The sequence below is a fragment of the Vigna unguiculata genome, chromosome 3 (genome assembly GCF_004118075.2).
Source record: "Vigna unguiculata cultivar IT97K-499-35 chromosome 3, ASM411807v1, whole genome shotgun sequence".
NCBI classification, from domain to species: domain Eukaryota; kingdom Viridiplantae; phylum Streptophyta; class Magnoliopsida; order Fabales; family Fabaceae; genus Vigna; species Vigna unguiculata.
The window spans coordinates 61,864,275-61,883,096 of record NC_040281.1 but is presented as its reverse complement, the minus strand read 5'-3'; the positions used below and the strand labels follow the sequence as shown (position 1 = coordinate 61,883,096).

General features: G+C 32.9%; 4 protein-coding genes across 5 annotated transcripts; 3 read left to right on the top strand and 1 right to left on the bottom strand.

Annotated features, from left to right (window-relative positions):
- Positions 1-2,096: 2,096 nt before the first annotated feature.
- Positions 2,097-4,196, top strand: LOC114179013 (prostatic spermine-binding protein-like). The gene is made up of 2 exons (XM_028065194.1): positions 2,097-2,701; positions 3,630-4,196. Exons 1-2 carry the CDS (start codon positions 2,348-2,350, stop codon positions 3,861-3,863), a joined length of 588 nt encoding a protein of 195 aa, XP_027920995.1. The 5' UTR covers positions 2,097-2,347; the 3' UTR covers positions 3,864-4,196.
- A 1,982-nt stretch (positions 4,197-6,178) lies between these two features.
- LOC114179119 (protein REDUCED WALL ACETYLATION 2) lies at positions 6,179-12,274 on the top strand. Of its 2 annotated transcripts, none has more exons than XM_028065343.1 (16): positions 6,179-6,543; positions 6,778-6,869; positions 7,339-7,479; positions 7,595-7,651; positions 7,739-7,811; positions 8,348-8,506; positions 8,761-8,910; positions 9,002-9,257; positions 9,340-9,461; positions 9,641-9,727; positions 9,816-9,904; positions 10,003-10,065; positions 10,239-10,295; positions 10,946-11,042; positions 11,112-11,270; positions 11,819-12,274. In XM_028065343.1, the coding sequence occupies exons 1-16, from the start codon at positions 6,511-6,513 to the stop codon at positions 11,822-11,824; spliced, it is 1,641 nt and encodes a 546-aa protein (XP_027921144.1). In that variant the 5' UTR covers positions 6,179-6,510; the 3' UTR covers positions 11,825-12,274. The 2 variants fall into 2 exon arrangements, 1 of the variants encoding a protein (XP_027921144.1); XR_003603432.1 differs by having other exon boundaries at positions 6,511-6,543; positions 10,951-11,042.
- Positions 12,275-14,474: 2,200 nt separating this feature from the next.
- LOC114179538 lies at positions 14,475-15,218 on the top strand. Its single transcript, XM_028065909.1, has one exon. It carries the CDS (start codon positions 14,691-14,693, stop codon positions 15,129-15,131), a length of 441 nt encoding a protein of 146 aa, XP_027921710.1. The 5' UTR covers positions 14,475-14,690; the 3' UTR covers positions 15,132-15,218.
- Positions 15,219-16,128: 910 nt separating this feature from the next.
- Positions 16,129-18,725, bottom strand: LOC114176906 (serine carboxypeptidase-like 26). Its single transcript, XM_028062101.1, has 10 exons — positions 18,425-18,725; positions 18,229-18,336; positions 18,058-18,150; positions 17,881-17,973; positions 17,700-17,788; positions 17,291-17,572; positions 17,054-17,211; positions 16,868-16,963; positions 16,463-16,568; positions 16,129-16,375 (listed from the first exon to the last, which is right to left on the bottom strand). The coding sequence occupies exons 1-10, from the start codon at positions 18,708-18,710 to the stop codon at positions 16,229-16,231; spliced, it is 1,458 nt and encodes a 485-aa protein (XP_027917902.1). The 5' UTR covers positions 18,711-18,725; the 3' UTR covers positions 16,129-16,228.
- Between the last annotated feature and the right edge of the window lie 97 nt (positions 18,726-18,822).

The following is an 18,822-nucleotide window of genomic DNA, read 5'->3' as shown; positions in this document are numbered from 1 at the left end:
TTTTTTCTTCTTCTTTCTTTCTTTACGACAAGAGTCTTAGTAAAAATATTAACGTAAACTGACACTAAAGTGTCATGACATGATAAAATTTAATTTAAACAACAATATGAAATCATTGTATATAAGTTTTGTTGAATAGGTGGAAAATGTGATATTTTTATTTTTTAAAAGAAAAAAGATACCAGCCTAGTAGCATTTTATCATATATTAAATTAACATATAATTAAAATCGCATTAATTAAATACTGAAATTAAAATAAAATAAAATAAAATCTAAAAAACCTGATTTATTTGGTGTGGTTCTTTCTTTTTGCATTCATATGGTTTCCTCCTACACTTTGGATATATGAAGTGTCAAAAATATCCTATCACACTATTTTATTGGAAAGATTCTAGATGATTTAGAAAGATTGTTAAATGTACATTCTTGAAATTTTGAATGTTGTCTCAGATTTCGTAACTTATAATTATTTATTTTCAACGTTGTTAAATATTTTTAAATTTTACAAATTGCAAAATTTAGAAATACATTTTAGATTCTATAATTCGAAATAATTTTTTTTCTTAAAAAAGTGACAAATCCAAAATTAAACTTTGGTTTGCTAAATAATGCAAAAGTTTATTTTATTATTTCAGAGTCAATAATCATGTGTCTTGCATTGTATATGTTATTCCCAATATAGGAGGAACTTTTCTAAAGTTATCACTATCACACTTTGCAATTTTAAGAATGTGTTTTGGGAACGATCTATTGTTGAGATAGGTTTTTGTATTTGTTTGTAGTAATTTAGAGGCGATGACAAAAGTGGATTTGCGTGATTACTCATTAATGTTATTTCGCTTCGTGCGAAGAGATTTATGCGCGATAAATCTCATTATACAAAAATAACATTAGTTTAATACCATGTTTATAGCATGCGCAATACTGTTTTATTCTAGTTAGGCTTGTTTTATTTCAAGAGTTTCTCAATTTCTTTATAAATACTAATGTAAGTATGTGTGTATGATTTTTTAAAGGATTAAATATATTTTTGTTTTTGATTTTTCAAGTTTCAATGAATTTTGAAATTATTAATTTTTTTTTCAAAATTTTTAACTAATTTAGTCATTTATTTTTAAAAATGTGTGAATTTAGTGCTTTTAACTAAATTTTGTGAAGTTTATATGACGTTTCAAGCGCATTTTATGATAAAATTTGAATTGTTTACACTGTTTGACACATTTTCACTTCAATATTAACTCAAATATTATTATAAAATGCGTTTAAAATATCAAATAAACTTAACAAAAATTAGTAAAAAGGACTAAATTCACGCATTTTGAAAGATAAATGATTAAATTGTTATAAAATTTCGAAAAGGAACTAATTTCAAAATTCATTAATTGTTGATGAATAAAAAAGAAATAAACAATTTTATAAAAAATAGATAAAGATAACCGTTAATTTTAAAAAATTTAATAAATAATTATATTATAAAAAATATAATTGATATTATAAAATATAAACACAAAAAATTAAATCTTTTTTATATATGTTATAGGTTATTGTCTCGCCATTCTAATAATTCACCGTGTTAAATACACTTATGAAACAAACCACGTTTTTTGGTTTTTCACCGTGTACTTTGCGACATTAAACAATATTCTGAATAACACAATCCAAAATACAAATTCAAAAGTTTAAGTTGTATTTTAGATTATATACCTAAAATGTTATTTTCATGCTTCAAATTACACAACTTGAAATAAAACACTAAATTTACTTATTTTCTTATGAATTGTTTAATATAAAAGATTTTCATATAATAAAATTATAAAAAAGAAAACTCCAAAACAGTAAAGATTAAAAATTTTAAAAGTATAGAGGTGTGAACAGGAATTAGAGGATGGAAAAAGAAATTGTCTTACTAAGCTAACTAAAAGTCCAACTAACGTGATATTGAATTAAAATTATGGACACGTACGGGTCCGGGTAGGAAACTGGGAATCCGAATAAATGATCCGGAAAAGAAAACCCTAACCCTGGATTGGCTCATTTCAGTAGCACGTGACACACGTGACTGTGAAAATAGGAGTAGTGAGCGCCGCAAGGCGCAATCACACTATCTCCGCTGAAACGCAAATGCTTTTACGTAGACCGTCCGATCGAGTGACACGTCATCAATCCGTGTGAATTCGTGTTTCAACGGCCAAGATCAGCGCTGCAGAGCAACTGGGGAAGCGAAGGGAAGAGGCTGGTAACTTGGCTGTTTTCTCCATTCTCGCGTGCTCGGTTTTCGATCGATTTTCGCTGAGCAAAGAATTTGGAAACGGTGTGGCAAACGTGCTCGGGTTTCTGGATTCGAAGATGAAGGTCAAGGAGGAATTGAGCGAGCAAGTGGAGGAGAACGAGATCACGCTTTTGAGTGAGGATGACGAAGAGTACAACTCAGAGGATGAAGTAGACGACGCCGAAGACGATGAAGACGATGACGAAGATGATGACGACGATGACGATGAAGACGGCAATGATGACGACGAAGATGATGATGAAGACGATGCTCCTGATGCCGGTAACGACGACGAAGATGACGAAGAGGAAGAGGAAGGTGATGTCCAGCACGGTGCTGATCCTGGAGACGGAGACGACGACGACGATGACGACGAAGATGACGACGACGACGACGATGACGAGGAGGAGGAGGAGGACCACGGTGAAGAGGTAGCTATCTCTGATTTAATTTCTTAAATCCCTAATTTTCTGAAATTGTTACGGTTTTGGTTTCGTCGAAAGTATTTTATCCTGGATTGTTTATTATATTTTAACTTTCCCTGATTCGTTTGATTTCTCCTTTAGTTTATGTTTTCCCCAAATTTTATTCTGTTTCAAGCTATAGTTTAGTAACCAGGGATTCTTCACTAACTCATTCATTTAATCATTTACGAACCTTACATGTTTCTGAGTTTTCCTTTTTGTTTTGGAACAACCTTTTTGCAGTGAAATTGGTTGTTGCTGTTGTGTTGTATCGTTACCGTGTTCTATTTTCTTTTTTATCTCTATTGTGCGGGATCGGTCGTAACATTTCCCTGCTGCAATGTCCTTTTCCCTTGCTTCAGAAATACACGGATCAGTACGGTTTGTACTGATTGGAAAAAAAGGAGGGGGCAAAGTTTGTTATAGCTCCTATTTAATTTTAGACATACATGAATTTTACTATGCTTTATGTTTAACAATATATTAATATCATTAAATTGTTCATTTCCATTTGATCTTTATCTTTTGATAATTTCTTCATTTATATTTTGATATGCTTGCGAATTTGGTCTTGTTGTCTTGTTTGATGCCAACCATATGGGGGAAACAATGAATACACTTTCACTTCGAATAATGGACCGGGGTCCTTCATTTGGCATTGTTTGGATCTCTTTATTTTTCCCCAATTTAGGCGTCATGGTTTTTTATGGGGGAAGGGATTGTTGAGAATCTACTTAATAGAATGATGTTTTTGCTTAAAGAGCATGGTTCATGTGAAATAAATTTTAGTGCTGTATCTATTGTGTTGCTCTATAGTCCATGCTTATCTTTTGCAATAATGTATAAATATAATTTTCTACTTTGCCATGGCCTCCTTCGTTTGAATCACCTGTAGGAGGATTTGGGAACAGATTACCTTATTCGCCCTTTAGGCACTGCTGAGGAGGAGGAAGCATCTAGTGATTTTGAACCAGAGGAGAATGGAGAAGAGGAAGATGAAGATGTTGATGACGAGAACGGTGAGAAGGCTCAGATTCCTCCAAAACGTAAGAGGTCGGGTAAAGATGGTTCAGACGATGACGATGGCGGAGAAGATGATGATGATGATGAGAGACCCTCAAAACGGTAGAGTTGGGTCCCTTATTTGCTTAAGGGATTAAACTAGTCAACCATAGGTTAACTTATCTCCCTTTGACCTTTAAAAACACTGCAGAGAAAGGTTATGGGAATTGTTTCATTCTCTCTTGTATCATTATGGTGCGACATTATTAGGCTTATTACTTTCAAATGCTTGGTGCATAGTCAGTCTATAATGGGTTAAACATTCGGTAGAACAAATTTTGCACATTTGAATGTTTTTAAGTACTTTGTAGCTCAGTAGATCTCATGTTATGTATTACTGTATCTGTTGGTAAATTTCTTCCTCTGACAAAATGTTTTTTCTTTTTAAAATCTATGCTCATTGGTTTGTATTGCATTTTAATGTTTGTTTCATCTTTCAGAAAGTGAACTCCTCATTGCTTCCATGATGATATATTGAATCTACTTCGAACAGAAAATTGGTACCCTTTTTTGTATACTAAAAATGTGCCATTTTGTTTGATTAAGAGTACCTATCAATCAATCCCTCCCACTGAAATAGGTGTTGAAGTTGAAATTATTCATACATGTTTGTTTTAGAATCTAAGTTAAACTATTCACTTCTTTAGAATCTCTTTTACAAGGTTCCTTCATAAAAAAAGGCTTTTACATTCCATAAAAGGAGAAACTCGATGGGGTGAACGTGAAACTGGTCGTACTTGGTTTCTTAGAATCTTAGGTGTTTGCTGTAAAAAAAAGTGTATATGCCATAAAAGTAAAATCCGTGCATAATTGTTTTTGTTTGAGTGCTGTACGGTTGAGATGGCTGGCCACTATACTCGATTGAAATGAACTGATGGCCTATTGTGATGTCTGCCACTGTTCGGGTATTTCTCCATAATGATAAAATTAAATCAAAATTGCAGGCAGGATATAAAAGAGTGACAGAATTAACCAATCAGGGTAAGGTTTTTCTAGCACCTCTAAACTTTCTTCTTTCACCTTTATAACCCTTTTGAATCTAATGGTAGAACTAAGTATAGTTTTCTACATTACATAACATCAAATCTATAAGTTCGATAAATTAAAGGAATCTAGTTTTTTAATTGAATCTTATCTCTTAAAATCAAAATATATAATAATTTTAACTTCTGCACTATATATTTAATACTTTTCCGAAACAAAATTTTCACTCTGAATCATAAATGATAGTTATTAGAATGAGTTTTTCTAGACAAACTTTTTTTCAAAACAGATTTTTTCTCTTTTTCTTCTTTCTGTCAAAGATCACAGTGAAAAACAGAAGTGCAGCGACACCGCGATGGTATAGGATAGCAAGAAAAGATATTTTCGTTTTTGATGTTAGTTTGTGGGTGCAATTAATAATAATGAGGTTACATGAAGAAAAAAAAAGCCTTTACAATTGTTAAAAGAGATTTGAACTTTTAGGTTTGGGCTTTTATTTTAGACTGTAGCAGAAAACTAAATAAAACAAGAGGTGAAGTAAGAAGGTGTGGGGTTGCAAAAGAAATTTCTTCTATCATGTAAATGAATATAATGTGTAACTTCAAAATAGTCACATGATTTGAATTAAAATGACATGTTATACAAGTGGATAATCAAAATTATACTTCTAACTTCTTAAAATTTTGTAAACTAAGTATTCAATAATTATGTATGTATGTAATATAGGCACGTGAGTTATATTTTATGTTTTTTAAGTTATACTCAATTTTAATAATGGGATTGCTGTATAAAACACCTTTGTACTAAATTTACACGATCAAACATAATGTAATATATTAGATTTTATCTAATTATTAAACATCCGTTTCCTTTTTTACATATTTAATTATAAATTACATTCAAATACTCAAATAACTATTTGACAACATATTTTTAAAATCAATACTGGTGTCGGCGAAGCAAATACCAATCCCTTTCGCACCATTCAATTCTCTTCCCACCATATATGATGGGGCAGGTGTAATGCCATTATCCATCTTTATGCATATTTAATATTTCTGTCAATATTTTTTAATTCACTTCAAATTTCAGTTAACCTTATAATTATATTTAATTATTATATTTTAATTGAAGTTAGGTTGAAATTAATTAATTAAACACACTACATTTATTGGAACTAGACCCACCCCATTATATGACCTGGATTCAAATCAAACAAATTATTACTACATTCAATTCAATTGTCGGTCACTGGGTACACACCGTGGAGAGAGTAAAAAAAGAAAAACACAAGTCAAAATCCCTTTTTTTTTTTATGTATATATAAAATGAGAAGAAAACAATAATGCAATGGTTAATGACCCCCTAAAAAGAAAAAAATAATAATGGAGAATTTTGTTTCATTTGTTTTTATCTGCTCGACACTTTTTTTCTTCTTCTCCAACAAAGACGCGCAGTGAGTTCTACTGTTATCACCTACCGTCGCTCACTGCACTCTTCTTGTATTTTACAAACGGAACCACATGAAGCATTTTGCGTAGTGAAATTTCTCTTCAATTGCCCTTTCATTCTCGCTGAATTAGGAAATAGCATTTCTCTCCACCAGATCCGGTGGCGGATCACCGTCGAACCGCTCTCATTCTTCGAATGCCGCTTCGGTTCCTGTGATTTCCGCTGCATCGGCATTCGGAACTGTGCTGTGATTCTTCTGCATCTTTTGCTTCTCCGAAATGCTTATCTTCAGTCCTGTTACTCCCGGTCAGGTACGCCTTCTGGTTCGGCCTTCTAGAGCCATCAGATCTTGCACCGACTCGTATTTTCTTGCCGCTAGTTACTCATTCATGTTTATTTCACCTTGGAATTTGATGTGTTGTGTTTATGCGAGAGACTGATTCTTGTTTTTTCGCCGCTAGTTAATCGTTGCCTATTTTTAATTTGAAGTGTCTGTATTTGTGATTAGTGATCGCTGTTGAATCTTTGGTTCGTGATTCTTGCAGGTCTCGTTCTTGCTCGGGATCACTCCGGTCGTTGTGGCATGGATATACTCGGAGATATTGGAGTATCGGAAAAGCTCGGTCTCGTCTAGAGCGTAAGTTCGACTGGATCGGTAACTCTTTGTGGCGTGAGTTTTTAGTTGCGCCTGTTGGCACAATGTTTGCAATTTACGGGAATGTAGCTTCCTCGAATTTCGAGATAACTAGAAAATTAATTGATCACTTACAGTTGCTGTGTTATTGGTTGAAGTGTTGAGTTAAGTAGTTGGCCACAATTGGATTAACGGACGTAGATATATGTCGCAGTAACGGGTTTTAATAGTTATGAATTGTGATGCTACCGCTATGCAACTTCTTTTTTTTTTTAATCCACCACAATTTTTTAGAATAAAGAATGTGATAATCCGATATGGATGAATTAATTAAGTGGCAGAGTCAAGTGTTCTGTGTGAGAGTTATAGTGTGAAGGTTCTTCCAAAAATATTATATTATTCCTACGTTTAAGAATGGAAGTGAATTAGAAAATTGTTGCCATGATTTCTTATGGTAGTTGTTCTCGTTTAGTGGTCACTCGGATATCAAATTGGTTGAAATGGGTAGTGATGCTGTTAAAGATGAAGACAAAGCAGTTTTATTGGAGGGAGGAGCTCTACAATCAGGATCCCCGAGGGCGCGGAGCATAACTGCCTCACCATCAATTATCCGGTTTGTAATCCATGTCGCCCTTGTTTTTGCTTAAATTATGGTTATATGTTTTGTTATTTTTTTGTCTTTGCTGAAACTTGCACTTACACGCTTGGTGTTTTCCTAATTTCTGCAGATTCCTTTTGATGGATGAATATTTCCTTCTTGAAAACCGTTTGACACTCAGAGCGATGTAAGTAAATTATATGAAATGAGAATTATTTCTTTATGTGGATCAAACTAATTGTTTTTCATTTCACCTGTTTTTCCTCCATGATAGGTCTGAATTTGGTCTCCTTTTGGCTTACTTTTATCTTTGTGACCGCACGGATTTCTTTGCCTCGTCAAATAAGGTTGATCTTTAATCAGGATATTTATCTTCTGCGTTTCATTTCTTGACGAGTACTATTTTGTGCTTGCATAGTCAGTTCAGCAAACAAAATTGCTGCATATCCGCATGCTTATTAGCTTTAACAGAACTATTACCTTCTTATTTTTTCAGCGAAATTTTTGTGGCGCTTCATATTTCTTTTGTTTCTTAACCATGACTTCCTTTAAGATACGTTATAACAAGTCAAAGTGCGAAATTATGAGAATCCAAGAAAGGTTAAAATCTCTCGAATAAAAAATTGACAAACGATTGGAATCAATGATTAAAGTAGAAGGAAAAGAGAAAGGATATAGGAGGGAATACATGTTGCATCAAGACACACACAAAGCACAATGTACCACCTTAGTCAGTGCCCATTGCTGTTGGTCATAGGTTAGAAAAATCAGTACTCTTAATTACCGTGAAAGCAGTAATATATATTTAAAAATTATCTTTGTCATGTGACTACTATCTGTAAATGATACAATCTTTGTCAACGACGATCATCTGTTTTTGCAGAGTTACAATAGGGATCTCTTCCTATTTCTCTATTTTCTCCTCATAATAGTTTCGGCAATCACTTCCTTTAAGATACATCAAGACAAGTCACCATTTTCTGGGAAATCCATCCTTTATTTAAATAGACACCAGACTGAAGAATGGAAAGGCTGGATGCAGGTTTGTCACTTTTTCAGTTGATGTTGCTTTTCTCTTTCCATATATGCTGGAAAAACTCCCTGAAACTTCTGAATTATGCAAGTGCAGACCCCCTGAAATTAATACATTTAGTAATATGGAAATGCAGTTCAATTTGTTTTTGATTTTTTCATCAGATGTTCTGATTATTCAACTCATGCCGGTACTTATAATTAATAACGTAAATTCTTCAAATTTTAACATTTCATATTTCTATCGTTTGACATCCATAACAGGTTTTGTTTTTAATGTACCATTACTTTGCTGCATCTGAAATCTACAATGCAATCCGTTTGTTCATTGCCGCATATGTTTGGATGACTGGATTTGGGAACTTCTCGTATTATTATGTTCGTAAAGATTTTAGTCTGGCCAGATTTGCTCAGGTATGCAATTTTCTTGAACAATAAAAGCCTTCTTTTTCATATTTGGTCTGTACTAACTGCAGCAAATTTCTTAATTTCTCTGGTTGAGCAGATGATGTGGAGGCTTAATTTCTTTGTGGTGTTCTGTTGTATTGTACTCAACAACAGTTACATGTTATACTACATCTGCCCCATGCACACACTTTTCACTCTTATGGTTTATGGGGCACTTGGTATTCTCAACAAGTACAATGAGATTGGGTCAGTCATTGCTGTGAAAATCATTGCTTGCTTCTTGGTTGTTATCTTAGTATGGGAGATACCTGGAGTCTTTGAATGGCTTTGGAGTCCATTTACTTTCCTTCTTGGTTAGTAACATTTGCGATATTTGACTTCTCCCCTAAAAGAACAACAGATCATGCTAACTGGAAGGTTTCTTTAAACTTTCAGGTTATACTGATCCAAATCCTGCCAAATCACATCTTTCCCGCTTGCATGAATGGCATTTTCGCTCAGGTCTTGATCGCTACATATGGATAATTGGCATGATTTATGCCTATTATCATCCAACTGTAAGTTTCTCATTTTATATTTTTGAAATAATTCAAAAAAATCTTATCATCCTCTCTGATTGAGTGATGATTATGAAGCTGGAAAATATGTCCAAATTCTGTCTCCTCTTTATTTATTTATTTTTTTTTTCATTTTCCCGTGAGTTGAGTATCTTGTTGACTGTCACATGATATATAAGGTTGAACGATGGATGGAAAAATTGGAGGAAGCAGAAATCAAGCGCAGAGTATCAATCAAAGCAGCTGTTGTGCTGATATGCTCATTGGTATTGTATTTTTTTAATAGCATTATTATATTAGTATACCTGTACTCTGTTTTATTTGATGGCCCTGACCATTTGAGTTGATTTCTAGGTTGGTTATTTATGGTTTGAGCATATATACAAGCTGGACAAGCTTTCATACAATAAATACCATCCTTATACCTCGTGGATTCCCATAACGTATGTTTAATTTTCCTTAATATTCCATTTAGGAGGAGGGGGAGGAACCTGACGAGAGACCTTTTCAGTTACTAATGTGACACCTTTTTATTTGACAGGGTTTACATATGCTTGCGGAATGTCACACAAAGTTTCCGTAGCTATACTCTGACACTTTTTGCGTAAGTTGTCTTTGTAGAAGTACAATCTTTTATTCTTCTTCTCTTCCCATGGACATGCCTTCATATGCTCAATGACTTAATTTACTGCTAAATGCTGTCAAATTTAACTTTCTTTACTTTGTTTTAAGGCTGGTAATTTTTTAATTTATTTATAATGCTTCTACTTTTGCTAGATGGCTTGGGAAGATTACACTGGAGACTTACATCTCCCAGATCCATATCTGGTTAAGGTACTTTGAAGCTGATATACTGCTTTTAGTATTTATTAATTCTTTACTAGATATTATGTATTTTTTGTCCTAATATGAGTTGATTGAGAGGTCGTTTGGTGCACATGTAGTCAATGACCCAACCATATTCGATTCCTAGGCATGACCTGGATACATGTTTGGGCATGTAGGATTTCACTTGTTTTGGCATGGTATAATAGATTTGTAGATTTGTTCATACATTTGTTTCGTTACACTCAATGATGAGCATTTAATTTTGAATTATTTTGATTACTAATTTTTGGTGGGGTGATAACTTTGAATTTAGAACATATACTGTGTATTAACTAATAGATAGTTTCATATATATCAATTTGCCATATAAAAAAACATAACAATGAATATGCTTTGCACTAGAAATTGGGGCAAATTGGATATAAACTTTTGGATGATTACCTCGTCCTTGAGAAAGAGATTTTGCTAAACTAATTGGTTTTGTTGTTCTAAAATTTGGTTTTTAATGCATACCGAAAGGGGAAAATGCATCATAATATACATTCATTACTTTCGTGCTTGGTGCAACTTGTGTACATGTGTAGTGTAAATGTAATTATTATTTTTTATTTATCTGAATATATTAATTCTTCCTTGATATAATTGGCTGATTTTAGGTCAGGTGTTCCAGATGGACAACCCAAATTGTTGCTTTCCCTGATCCCAGACTACCCAATGTTGAACTTCATGCTTACTACTTCCATATATGTTGCAGTAAGTAAAAAAACTAGTTGGATTGAGTTTTTTTATGTTGATTGGTTCTGATTTTAACGTTCTTCGCAGATTTCCTATAGGCTTTTTGACCTGACAAATATACTCAAGGTGGCATTTGTACCCAGCAAAGACGACAAGCGTCTTGTACACAATTTAATTACAGCAACAACAATCTCAGTTGTTTTATATTCTTTGTCCCTCGGCTTCCTTTGGGTACCTCAAATGTTGGTAAGTATTATTGCAATAACATGATCTGGTCCGAATCACTTAAATTATCCTTAGATATAAGCAACCTACAATCTACCGGTTAAAGCTCATACTTCCTTCCGTACACCACACCCGATAACATGCATGTGTATGAAAGTACCCAAGATAGGCATGAGGTTTTCTTACATGTAATAACATAGTTTGTTGATAGCAGAAGATGATAACGAGGCTGGTAAGAAAGACGGTTTTTTGCCTTTGCATGCCCTATGGATAAATTGTCTTCTTGACAGTCTTAAAACTAGACTACTGTAGAACTAACGTACCATTATAGAGCTACATAAAAGTTAAAATAAGCTTTCACTTTTTGTCATGGATCCTAACACCTCTGTTGAATGCGACATTGTACGAGTGAATAATATGTAGAGATACATCATGTCAAATTAGGAAGCTATGCCACCACCACAAATGAAATGCAGCCTACCTGTGTAGAACAGTTGAAATTTTATCGTTTACATTTGCATTTTATGTCTCATACATTTCACTAAATCTTGATATGCAAAAATTCGCAGGTTTGAAAATTTGCATATGTATACTGTTGCAAGCTTCTATGATAGTTTCCTGTGGAATGGAAGAAATACCAAGCCAGCTGCTACCATTGGTTTGTCAGGCCTTCTCTTTTACAGAAAGACGCATTCATCTCTTTTGAGTCACAGGTAAAAGTGAACTTGTACCCATAAGAAGCAAAATGGAATTATTCTAATAGGCTTAATAGCTCTCCACTTTTAGGGGTTTGGAGGTTGTATAGATAAGAGGGTGGGTGCATCACGTTGCAATTTTATTTTTTATTTTATTTTATGCAACCTCACTTTGTGTCGTACACAACTTATGTTAGTATGTTAGTGATTTCTCATTGAATAGAGATGAGATAAATTTACATAAATGCAAACATCATCTTACAAAATCAATTGGTTTTGTAGAGTTGAATTTAGATTAAAGTCAAATTCTTAATGAGTATTAAAGTTATTTGAAAGACTTATGCTACACGATCTGTTATTTATTAGACTTATCATACAAGATTTGTTATTCATTATACTTATCATTATCATGTTATCCAATTGTTACTGGACCATTCATAAATATCTCTAACTATTTATAGATATTCAATTTGACGGTGGAATTTATGTTTCATCATGAGAAAATGTGTTGGGGTCCCCAAATAAACTAAAGTTTTATATTATATAAGTAGGTACAAATATTATTTTATAATTGTGTTAGATTAAAACTCTATTTCTTAATAAAATCATTTTTCACTAAAATGAACTCAAATAAAAAATTAATCTTAAATTACAATTCAAATAAAATTATATCATGAAATGTTATTATGAGAAAACTAATCTTTTTAAAAAAAAGTTCAAAACAAGTTGTAAATACAAATTTTTTAAAAAACAACTTTAGTTTTATAAATTTAATTTCTTTGCTTAGTTTTAGAGAATATGTAAATAGAAATTATTAACTAACAATGGTATCTACATACTCTAATTAATATATATATATATATATATATATATATATATATATATATATTAATTATATACAGCAGCATATAGGTGTGCTAATGAAATTTTGAATAATATTAAACAAAAGAATTAAATAATTATATTATTATGTAGTAATATATAATGCAAAAGTATGGTCATATTAACAAAGTAATAAAAAATAAATGTAATATAATATTTTATCTTGCCCGTGCATGTTTTAGTATTATAATTACCAACTAATCATGAGTTGATGAAATATTACAAATATATTTTGTTAGCATAGTAATTTTTGTTAATTTCGTGTATGTATGTCGTGTCATGACATAGAAATTTTAATTGGGTGCTTGGTTTTCATTTACTAATATTATTATATTGTGAGCATCATCATTATATTTGGACAATATGTATGCAGTCCATCCCTTTATCATTTAATGTAAAGAGGTGTTTGGCAACTTACCTGCAAGTTCAGTTACAATCTTGGGTAGGTTTGGTTGTGAAAAGTTTCTGGGATAGAATAGACTTTTACTCCTTCACTTTAATTTTTTGGTTTTAATTTCATCTTTTCAAACAAAAAAATTAAATGAGATACCAAATATAATGAAATATAAAAAGTATATAATTTCTTAATAGAAAATAATTGCGAATCGACAAATTTTAATCTTAATCTTATTTATTTAGTTATAAGATCATTACGATAACCAACTAGAATACACATTCAAAATGACTAGCCATTTCTTTATTACAACTTCCATAATAACTAAACCCAGAATGTATGTTCAAACTGAGTACTATTAAACTGTTGTTTCTACCCTTTAATCAAAGGATTAAAGGAGAATAATTGAATTGGGTTGGTTTTAAAATGGGCAGCTTCTTTCTGCACCTCCATAATTGTTTTTTTTTTTTTGCATTTTGCCCTTTTTGGATTGTTTATCAAAGTTATTTCTTGACTTCTTAATTGTGTAATTCAGAAGTTTTATAAAAGTTTGTAAGATATAAGTCAAAAATTATTTTTCGAATTACATAATTTGAAAGTATTTTAAATGACTTTCGAGTTATATAATCTGGAAGGATAGAATGGGAAAGCAATTACGGTGGTGCAGAAAGGAAGATATGGAGGTGCAAGAAGAAACTGTCATGATGTATCTACTGCCAAAACATTGAACTGGCCCAAGCCCATTGTTTGCAAAATTCAACTTAACTTAATTGCCCCTTATATCAAAGAAAACGCACTATTCTTTTACAAATCTTTGAGAACAAAAGATAGACGAAAACATAAAATGATAAATTAGTAATTAACAATATTTTTTATCTACTAGCTTTGGAAAAAAATGTCTAACTGTAGAGGCCAAAATCAAATAAAAACGAGGTGAAAATTATAAACTTAAAAGGACCAAAACCAAAACACATAGGAAGTAAAAAGTTGTTTATGTTTTTATGTTTCCAACGATCACATAAAATTCAACCTTAAATATTAATAGTTTTCAACCAAAACTTTTGAATTCACTATATTTATTTAGAATATTTTAATTCTTAAAAAATCATTGTTCCTAAAAGTAAAATAAAATTCAGTAAAAACTATTAATGCAAAATAAACATATATTGAACATCTAATCATACAAAAAAAAAAAGGCAATTGTGTATTTATATATGAAGAAGATTGGGGAATTTAGAATTATTCCTAGAATTATGTGGAGACCGTTTGGTAAGTGTGGAAGAAGCTTCAACTGTTTCGTCGCGTATTTATATATATATAAACCTGAATATTCGAGCCAAGCGGTGAAAAAGCCTCAAAATTATTCTCTGATATCTCCAAACTCATCTATAATCAACACCATATATATAGGTGAATTTATACAAAAACTTGTAGGAACAGCATCAGCACCGGATTAGAGATCTTTCAAAAATGCAGAAAGCAAAAGCAAAGTGTTTATTAACAGAGGAATTGAAGTCGAAAGCCGAGGTTTATCACGGGGACAAAGTTTGCAGGGAGAAGTTCTGTTTGTTGCTGGCAGAAAAAGGTCTACCTGAAGGGTTATTGAGCCTTGAAAACATTGAGGAATGCGGGTATGTGAAGGAAATAGGGTTTGTTTGGTTAAAGCTTGAGAAGAAGAAGGAGCAGAGGTTTGATAACATGCATGTCTGTTATGATTCAGTGGTGACTGCTTATGTGGAGCCAAACAAGATCAAGAATCTCACTGGGGTCAAGGCCAGAGACTTTCTGGTTTGGTTCACTTTGAATGAGATTTGTGTTAGGACATCACCAGAAGGACCTGTCATCACCTTCAAATCTTTGGTTGGTCTTTCCATGTCTTTTCCATTTTCGTTCTTCAAACCTGGGAAATAAACCAGGGATTGTAATTATTCAAGAACAAAAAAATAGTATTAATTACATGTTCTGTTAATGTTGTGATATAGAATTATGTTTTATCAAGCACTCGATTTTCGATCCCTAGAATGAATCGATCCTAACAATATCATGAGATTATGGTGATGCATGTTTTTATTTTTGAATTTTTAAATGATTAATTAGTGGGTGTAGTTTATTAAGAAAAGTGATTTAGAATATGCGAAGAGGTGCTTATTATTGTCTCTTTTCAAATGGTTTACGTAATTGAGTGTTGGAAGAGGCGTGTGCCTTTCATCTGCATGGCATGGGTTACGTGAGAGTCACCGTGTGAAAGAAACATTTATGTTAAATAATTAGAGGAATTAATCTACTTATTATCATAATATAATATTCACAATTACTATATATTTAATTGTATGATGATGGGTGAAGATATCATTAATAAGAAATGATTATGAACTTTGAAGTAGTGAAGAATAATAGGGCAACACTTAAGAGCATGATGTTATTATGGTAAAGAGATAATGGATGAAAATGTTGAAAGAAAACTAAAAAACAAATCACTAAAGATAAGCGTTGAAAATACTAAGAAATCATGATGATGGACACGTGCAACGGAAGAAGTTGCCAGAAAATGCAAATTTAAACTGATATAAATACGTAATAAATCAAATGAGTGCTTTAGTTAAGAAAAAATAATAATAAACTCTAATTTTTCTTCACCCTTTAGATCCAGTCGTTTCAATTGGAGAGTAACATAGAAGGAAACATTTTACTAATCATAAATAAATTAATCTTGCTATTAGAAAATATAATTTATACATATATCATTGTTTGATTAAATGCATAAATTATACATATCTTACTATATTTGATTAAAATTTCAAGTTTATTGCCAACAAATATTTATTATTTTATATTCTTTATAGGAGTTTGTTTGGATGGGATAACTATAACACAATGAGATTCTAATTATTAGTTAACGAAAGGGTGGTGAGGTGAAAATCAGACAGAAAGCTTCAAAAAGAAGCTTCTGATTTATTCATATTCATACATAGGATTTTGATACATAGTTGTCAGAAAAATGGGCAACATTATCCACGAGTAGGAAGATGGTCCCCTGTTAAGAAAGAATGAATAAGAGTGAGAGATTCAGTGGGCTTGTTCAGTGGCACCAAGTGACCAGCTCCTCTCACTGTCACATACGTTAATCCTTCATATTCCACTGTTCTTCCTCCAACCTGCTTAACTCAATTATGTTACAACCAAACATGTCACAGATAAACAAATAACATCATAATTAATCACAAATTATGTGCTATATATACCTGATTATCATGGTACCAAGTTCTCCACCTAGACTTGAGAGGCAATCCAAGAGCCTCAACGCAATATCTTGTCCCTATCACTGGCACTCTCCCATCTGCGTCTCCACTGTACCACAGACAAAACATCTCTTTAATTTGTTTCATGTTTGAGTCTTAACTTTCCTACCCAACTAATCAGAAATGGAACCTAATTAATGCAGTCATGACATAAGAATGATGATTGGAAAAAGGGAATCACGGTAAAAAGCAGAGATTGTAATCCCTGCATGGATAGCACATGAGTGAGTCACCCTTTTGCTCAAACCAAGTAAAAATTCCATCTTTTCATTCAATAGTACCTAAAGTTAACGATCATGTTAGTGATGAGACACTTTTTTTATCTTGAAAGAGAGTGAAAATAAATACCTGTATATCCATATCTTAAGCCCACCCTTTATGAGTTTGGTGTAGATGGGTAGGACCGAGAACACAGAGAAGTTGTAAGCCCTCAGTATGGAATTACTAAGAAATCATCAAACACTGACATTAATGTTCAATGTTCATTGCTAAAAATGAATAATGTAGATTCAAGGAACAAATTTCAGTGCTTACTTGCAAACCTTCCATGCCACGTTAGTGGCTCTTTTAGTGTCTGCATGAAACGATGATTGAACATCTTTTCTGTTGAAATATTCTTCTGCATAATTGGAATAACAAGGGTCATATCCCCCAAAAATTCTCATCCTCTTTTCTCTATAATCATTTCTCACCTGCAAGAATTAAAAATCCTCCCTCAACTTAAACAACTTGACATGGAACAAATTAGAATCTGCGATGTTATTTATGAACCTCGGTAAATGATTCGGGGCCGTTACTGTTGCTATCATCAGCTACTGAGGATGTGGTGTTTGAAAGACATGCCGGGGCATAAATGTTGTATATGTCAATTTCTGAGTAATCTTGGAAGACTTCGGTCATGGCCTTGTTGCATTCATTAGACCATTCAAATTGTTTATAATCGCATACTTGTTTTGCTTTCTCGTATTGCTGGTCCGATATGACCGCGTGGCTCCATGCATATTCCAGAAGGCCTTTATAGTCATAGTAATCATCGGTCTCTGGGTTACCTACCTGAACATGTGAATCTATTTAGAGAGCATATTCAGAAACTGTACTAAAATTTTGAAGTTCAGACAAAATGTGTGTTGTTTTCTAATCACAAGTGAAGTTCAGAATAAGCTGTGTCTGATTTACTTACAATAAAACCTTTAAGATTAATAAAGGGGTATTTGTTGCTATCTCTGTTTCGATCAAAGATTAACTCTGCAAGCTGAGGGATATAGTGACCTGAAAAATATGGAAAATGGAAGTATGATGATGCTAGTAAGGTACGTGACAGTGAAATAATAATCACGATCACAGTGAAGTTAAACACTGACCAGCGTAGCTTTCTCCTGATATAAAAAAGTCCCGGGATTTGAACTGTGGGAATCTTTGTAGCCAATTCACCAAGAAATTGTAGGCATCTTCAGCTGATTCAAGTAGTTTGTCAAATATCACCACTTCAATCAACAAAACAACGAGAAGAATTTATATCATTTGTGAAGGAAACTGACCTACTAAGTTATCCTCTAAGATGGTGTCAGAAGAGGTGTTGGTATAAGAAAATCCAACTCCAACAGGGGACTCCACAAACAACAAATTTGCTTCTGCAACAAAGGCTTTCAAATTTTTAAGCAAGTAAGAAGAATAACTGAAAGCAAACAAAGACAGCACAAAATTGAAACCTTGATTCCAGGAATATGCGTTGAAATGTAGTCCTTCCCCGTTTTTGGTGACTAAAAGAGGTCCAATCTCAACAACAGCACCATACCCAATAGAGGAGCATCCAGGTCCTCCAAATGCCAACCAATGAAATGGTTTCAATACATGAGAGGAATTATTAAAAGTGAAAAAGTACGTAAGAATAGGAGAAGAAGAAACCTCCATTGAGCCAGAGAAGAAGAGGCTTGTTGGAGGGTTGAGACTGAGCTTCGAAGAACCAGTAGAAAAGGGCTCTTCCATGGTTTTGATTGACAGTGATGTAACCTGAAAAGTGTGAGAGTGAAGGGGTTGAAGGTTGACCAGGAAGATCGATTATTCTATCAGACTCATATGCTGCATTTATTGCAGATGCTTTAATGAAGAAAGTACTCAAACATAGGAAAGGGAGAATGAGAATAACATTGATGGTGTTCATCTTGAAAATGGACCTCTCTGGCCAAACCATTGAGTTGATTATTGTTCTTATAGTGCTAACATTGGTGACTCTCATGAAATCACTTGGAGTTGTCGGAAATGTCCAATGTACACGTGTAACTGTTTGTTTTTTTGTGCTTCTG

Excerpts from the sequence above, each read along its gene's own strand:
- LOC114179013 (XM_028065194.1), top strand. The coding sequence starts at position 2,348 with ATGAAGGTCAAGGAGGAATTGAGCGAGCAAGTGGAGGAGAACGAGATC. Across the intron at positions 2,702-3,629 it reads AGGAGGACCACGGTGAAGAG|GAGGATTTGGGAACAGATTA; the intron begins GTAGCTATCTCT and ends AATCACCTGTAG.
- LOC114176906 (XM_028062101.1), bottom strand. The coding sequence starts at position 18,710 with ATGGTTTGGCCAGAGAGGTCCATTTTCAAGATGAACACCATCAATGTT. Across the intron at positions 18,337-18,424 it reads TCTTCTCTGGCTCAATGGAG|GACCTGGATGCTCCTCTATT; the intron begins GTTTCTTCTTCT and ends TGGCATTTGGAG. Across the intron at positions 17,789-17,880 it reads ATCAGGAGAAAGCTACGCTG|GTCACTATATCCCTCAGCTT; the intron begins GTCAGTGTTTAA and ends CATATTTTTCAG.
- LOC114179119 (XM_028065343.1), top strand. The coding sequence starts at position 6,511 with ATGCTTATCTTCAGTCCTGTTACTCCCGGTCAG. Across the intron at positions 8,507-8,760 it reads AATGGAAAGGCTGGATGCAG|GTTTTGTTTTTAATGTACCA; the intron begins GTTTGTCACTTT and ends CATCCATAACAG. Across the intron at positions 9,462-9,640 it reads ATGCCTATTATCATCCAACT|GTTGAACGATGGATGGAAAA; the intron begins GTAAGTTTCTCA and ends ATGATATATAAG.
- LOC114179538 (XM_028065909.1), top strand. The coding sequence starts at position 14,691 with ATGCAGAAAGCAAAAGCAAAGTGTTTATTAACAGAGGAATTGAAGTCG.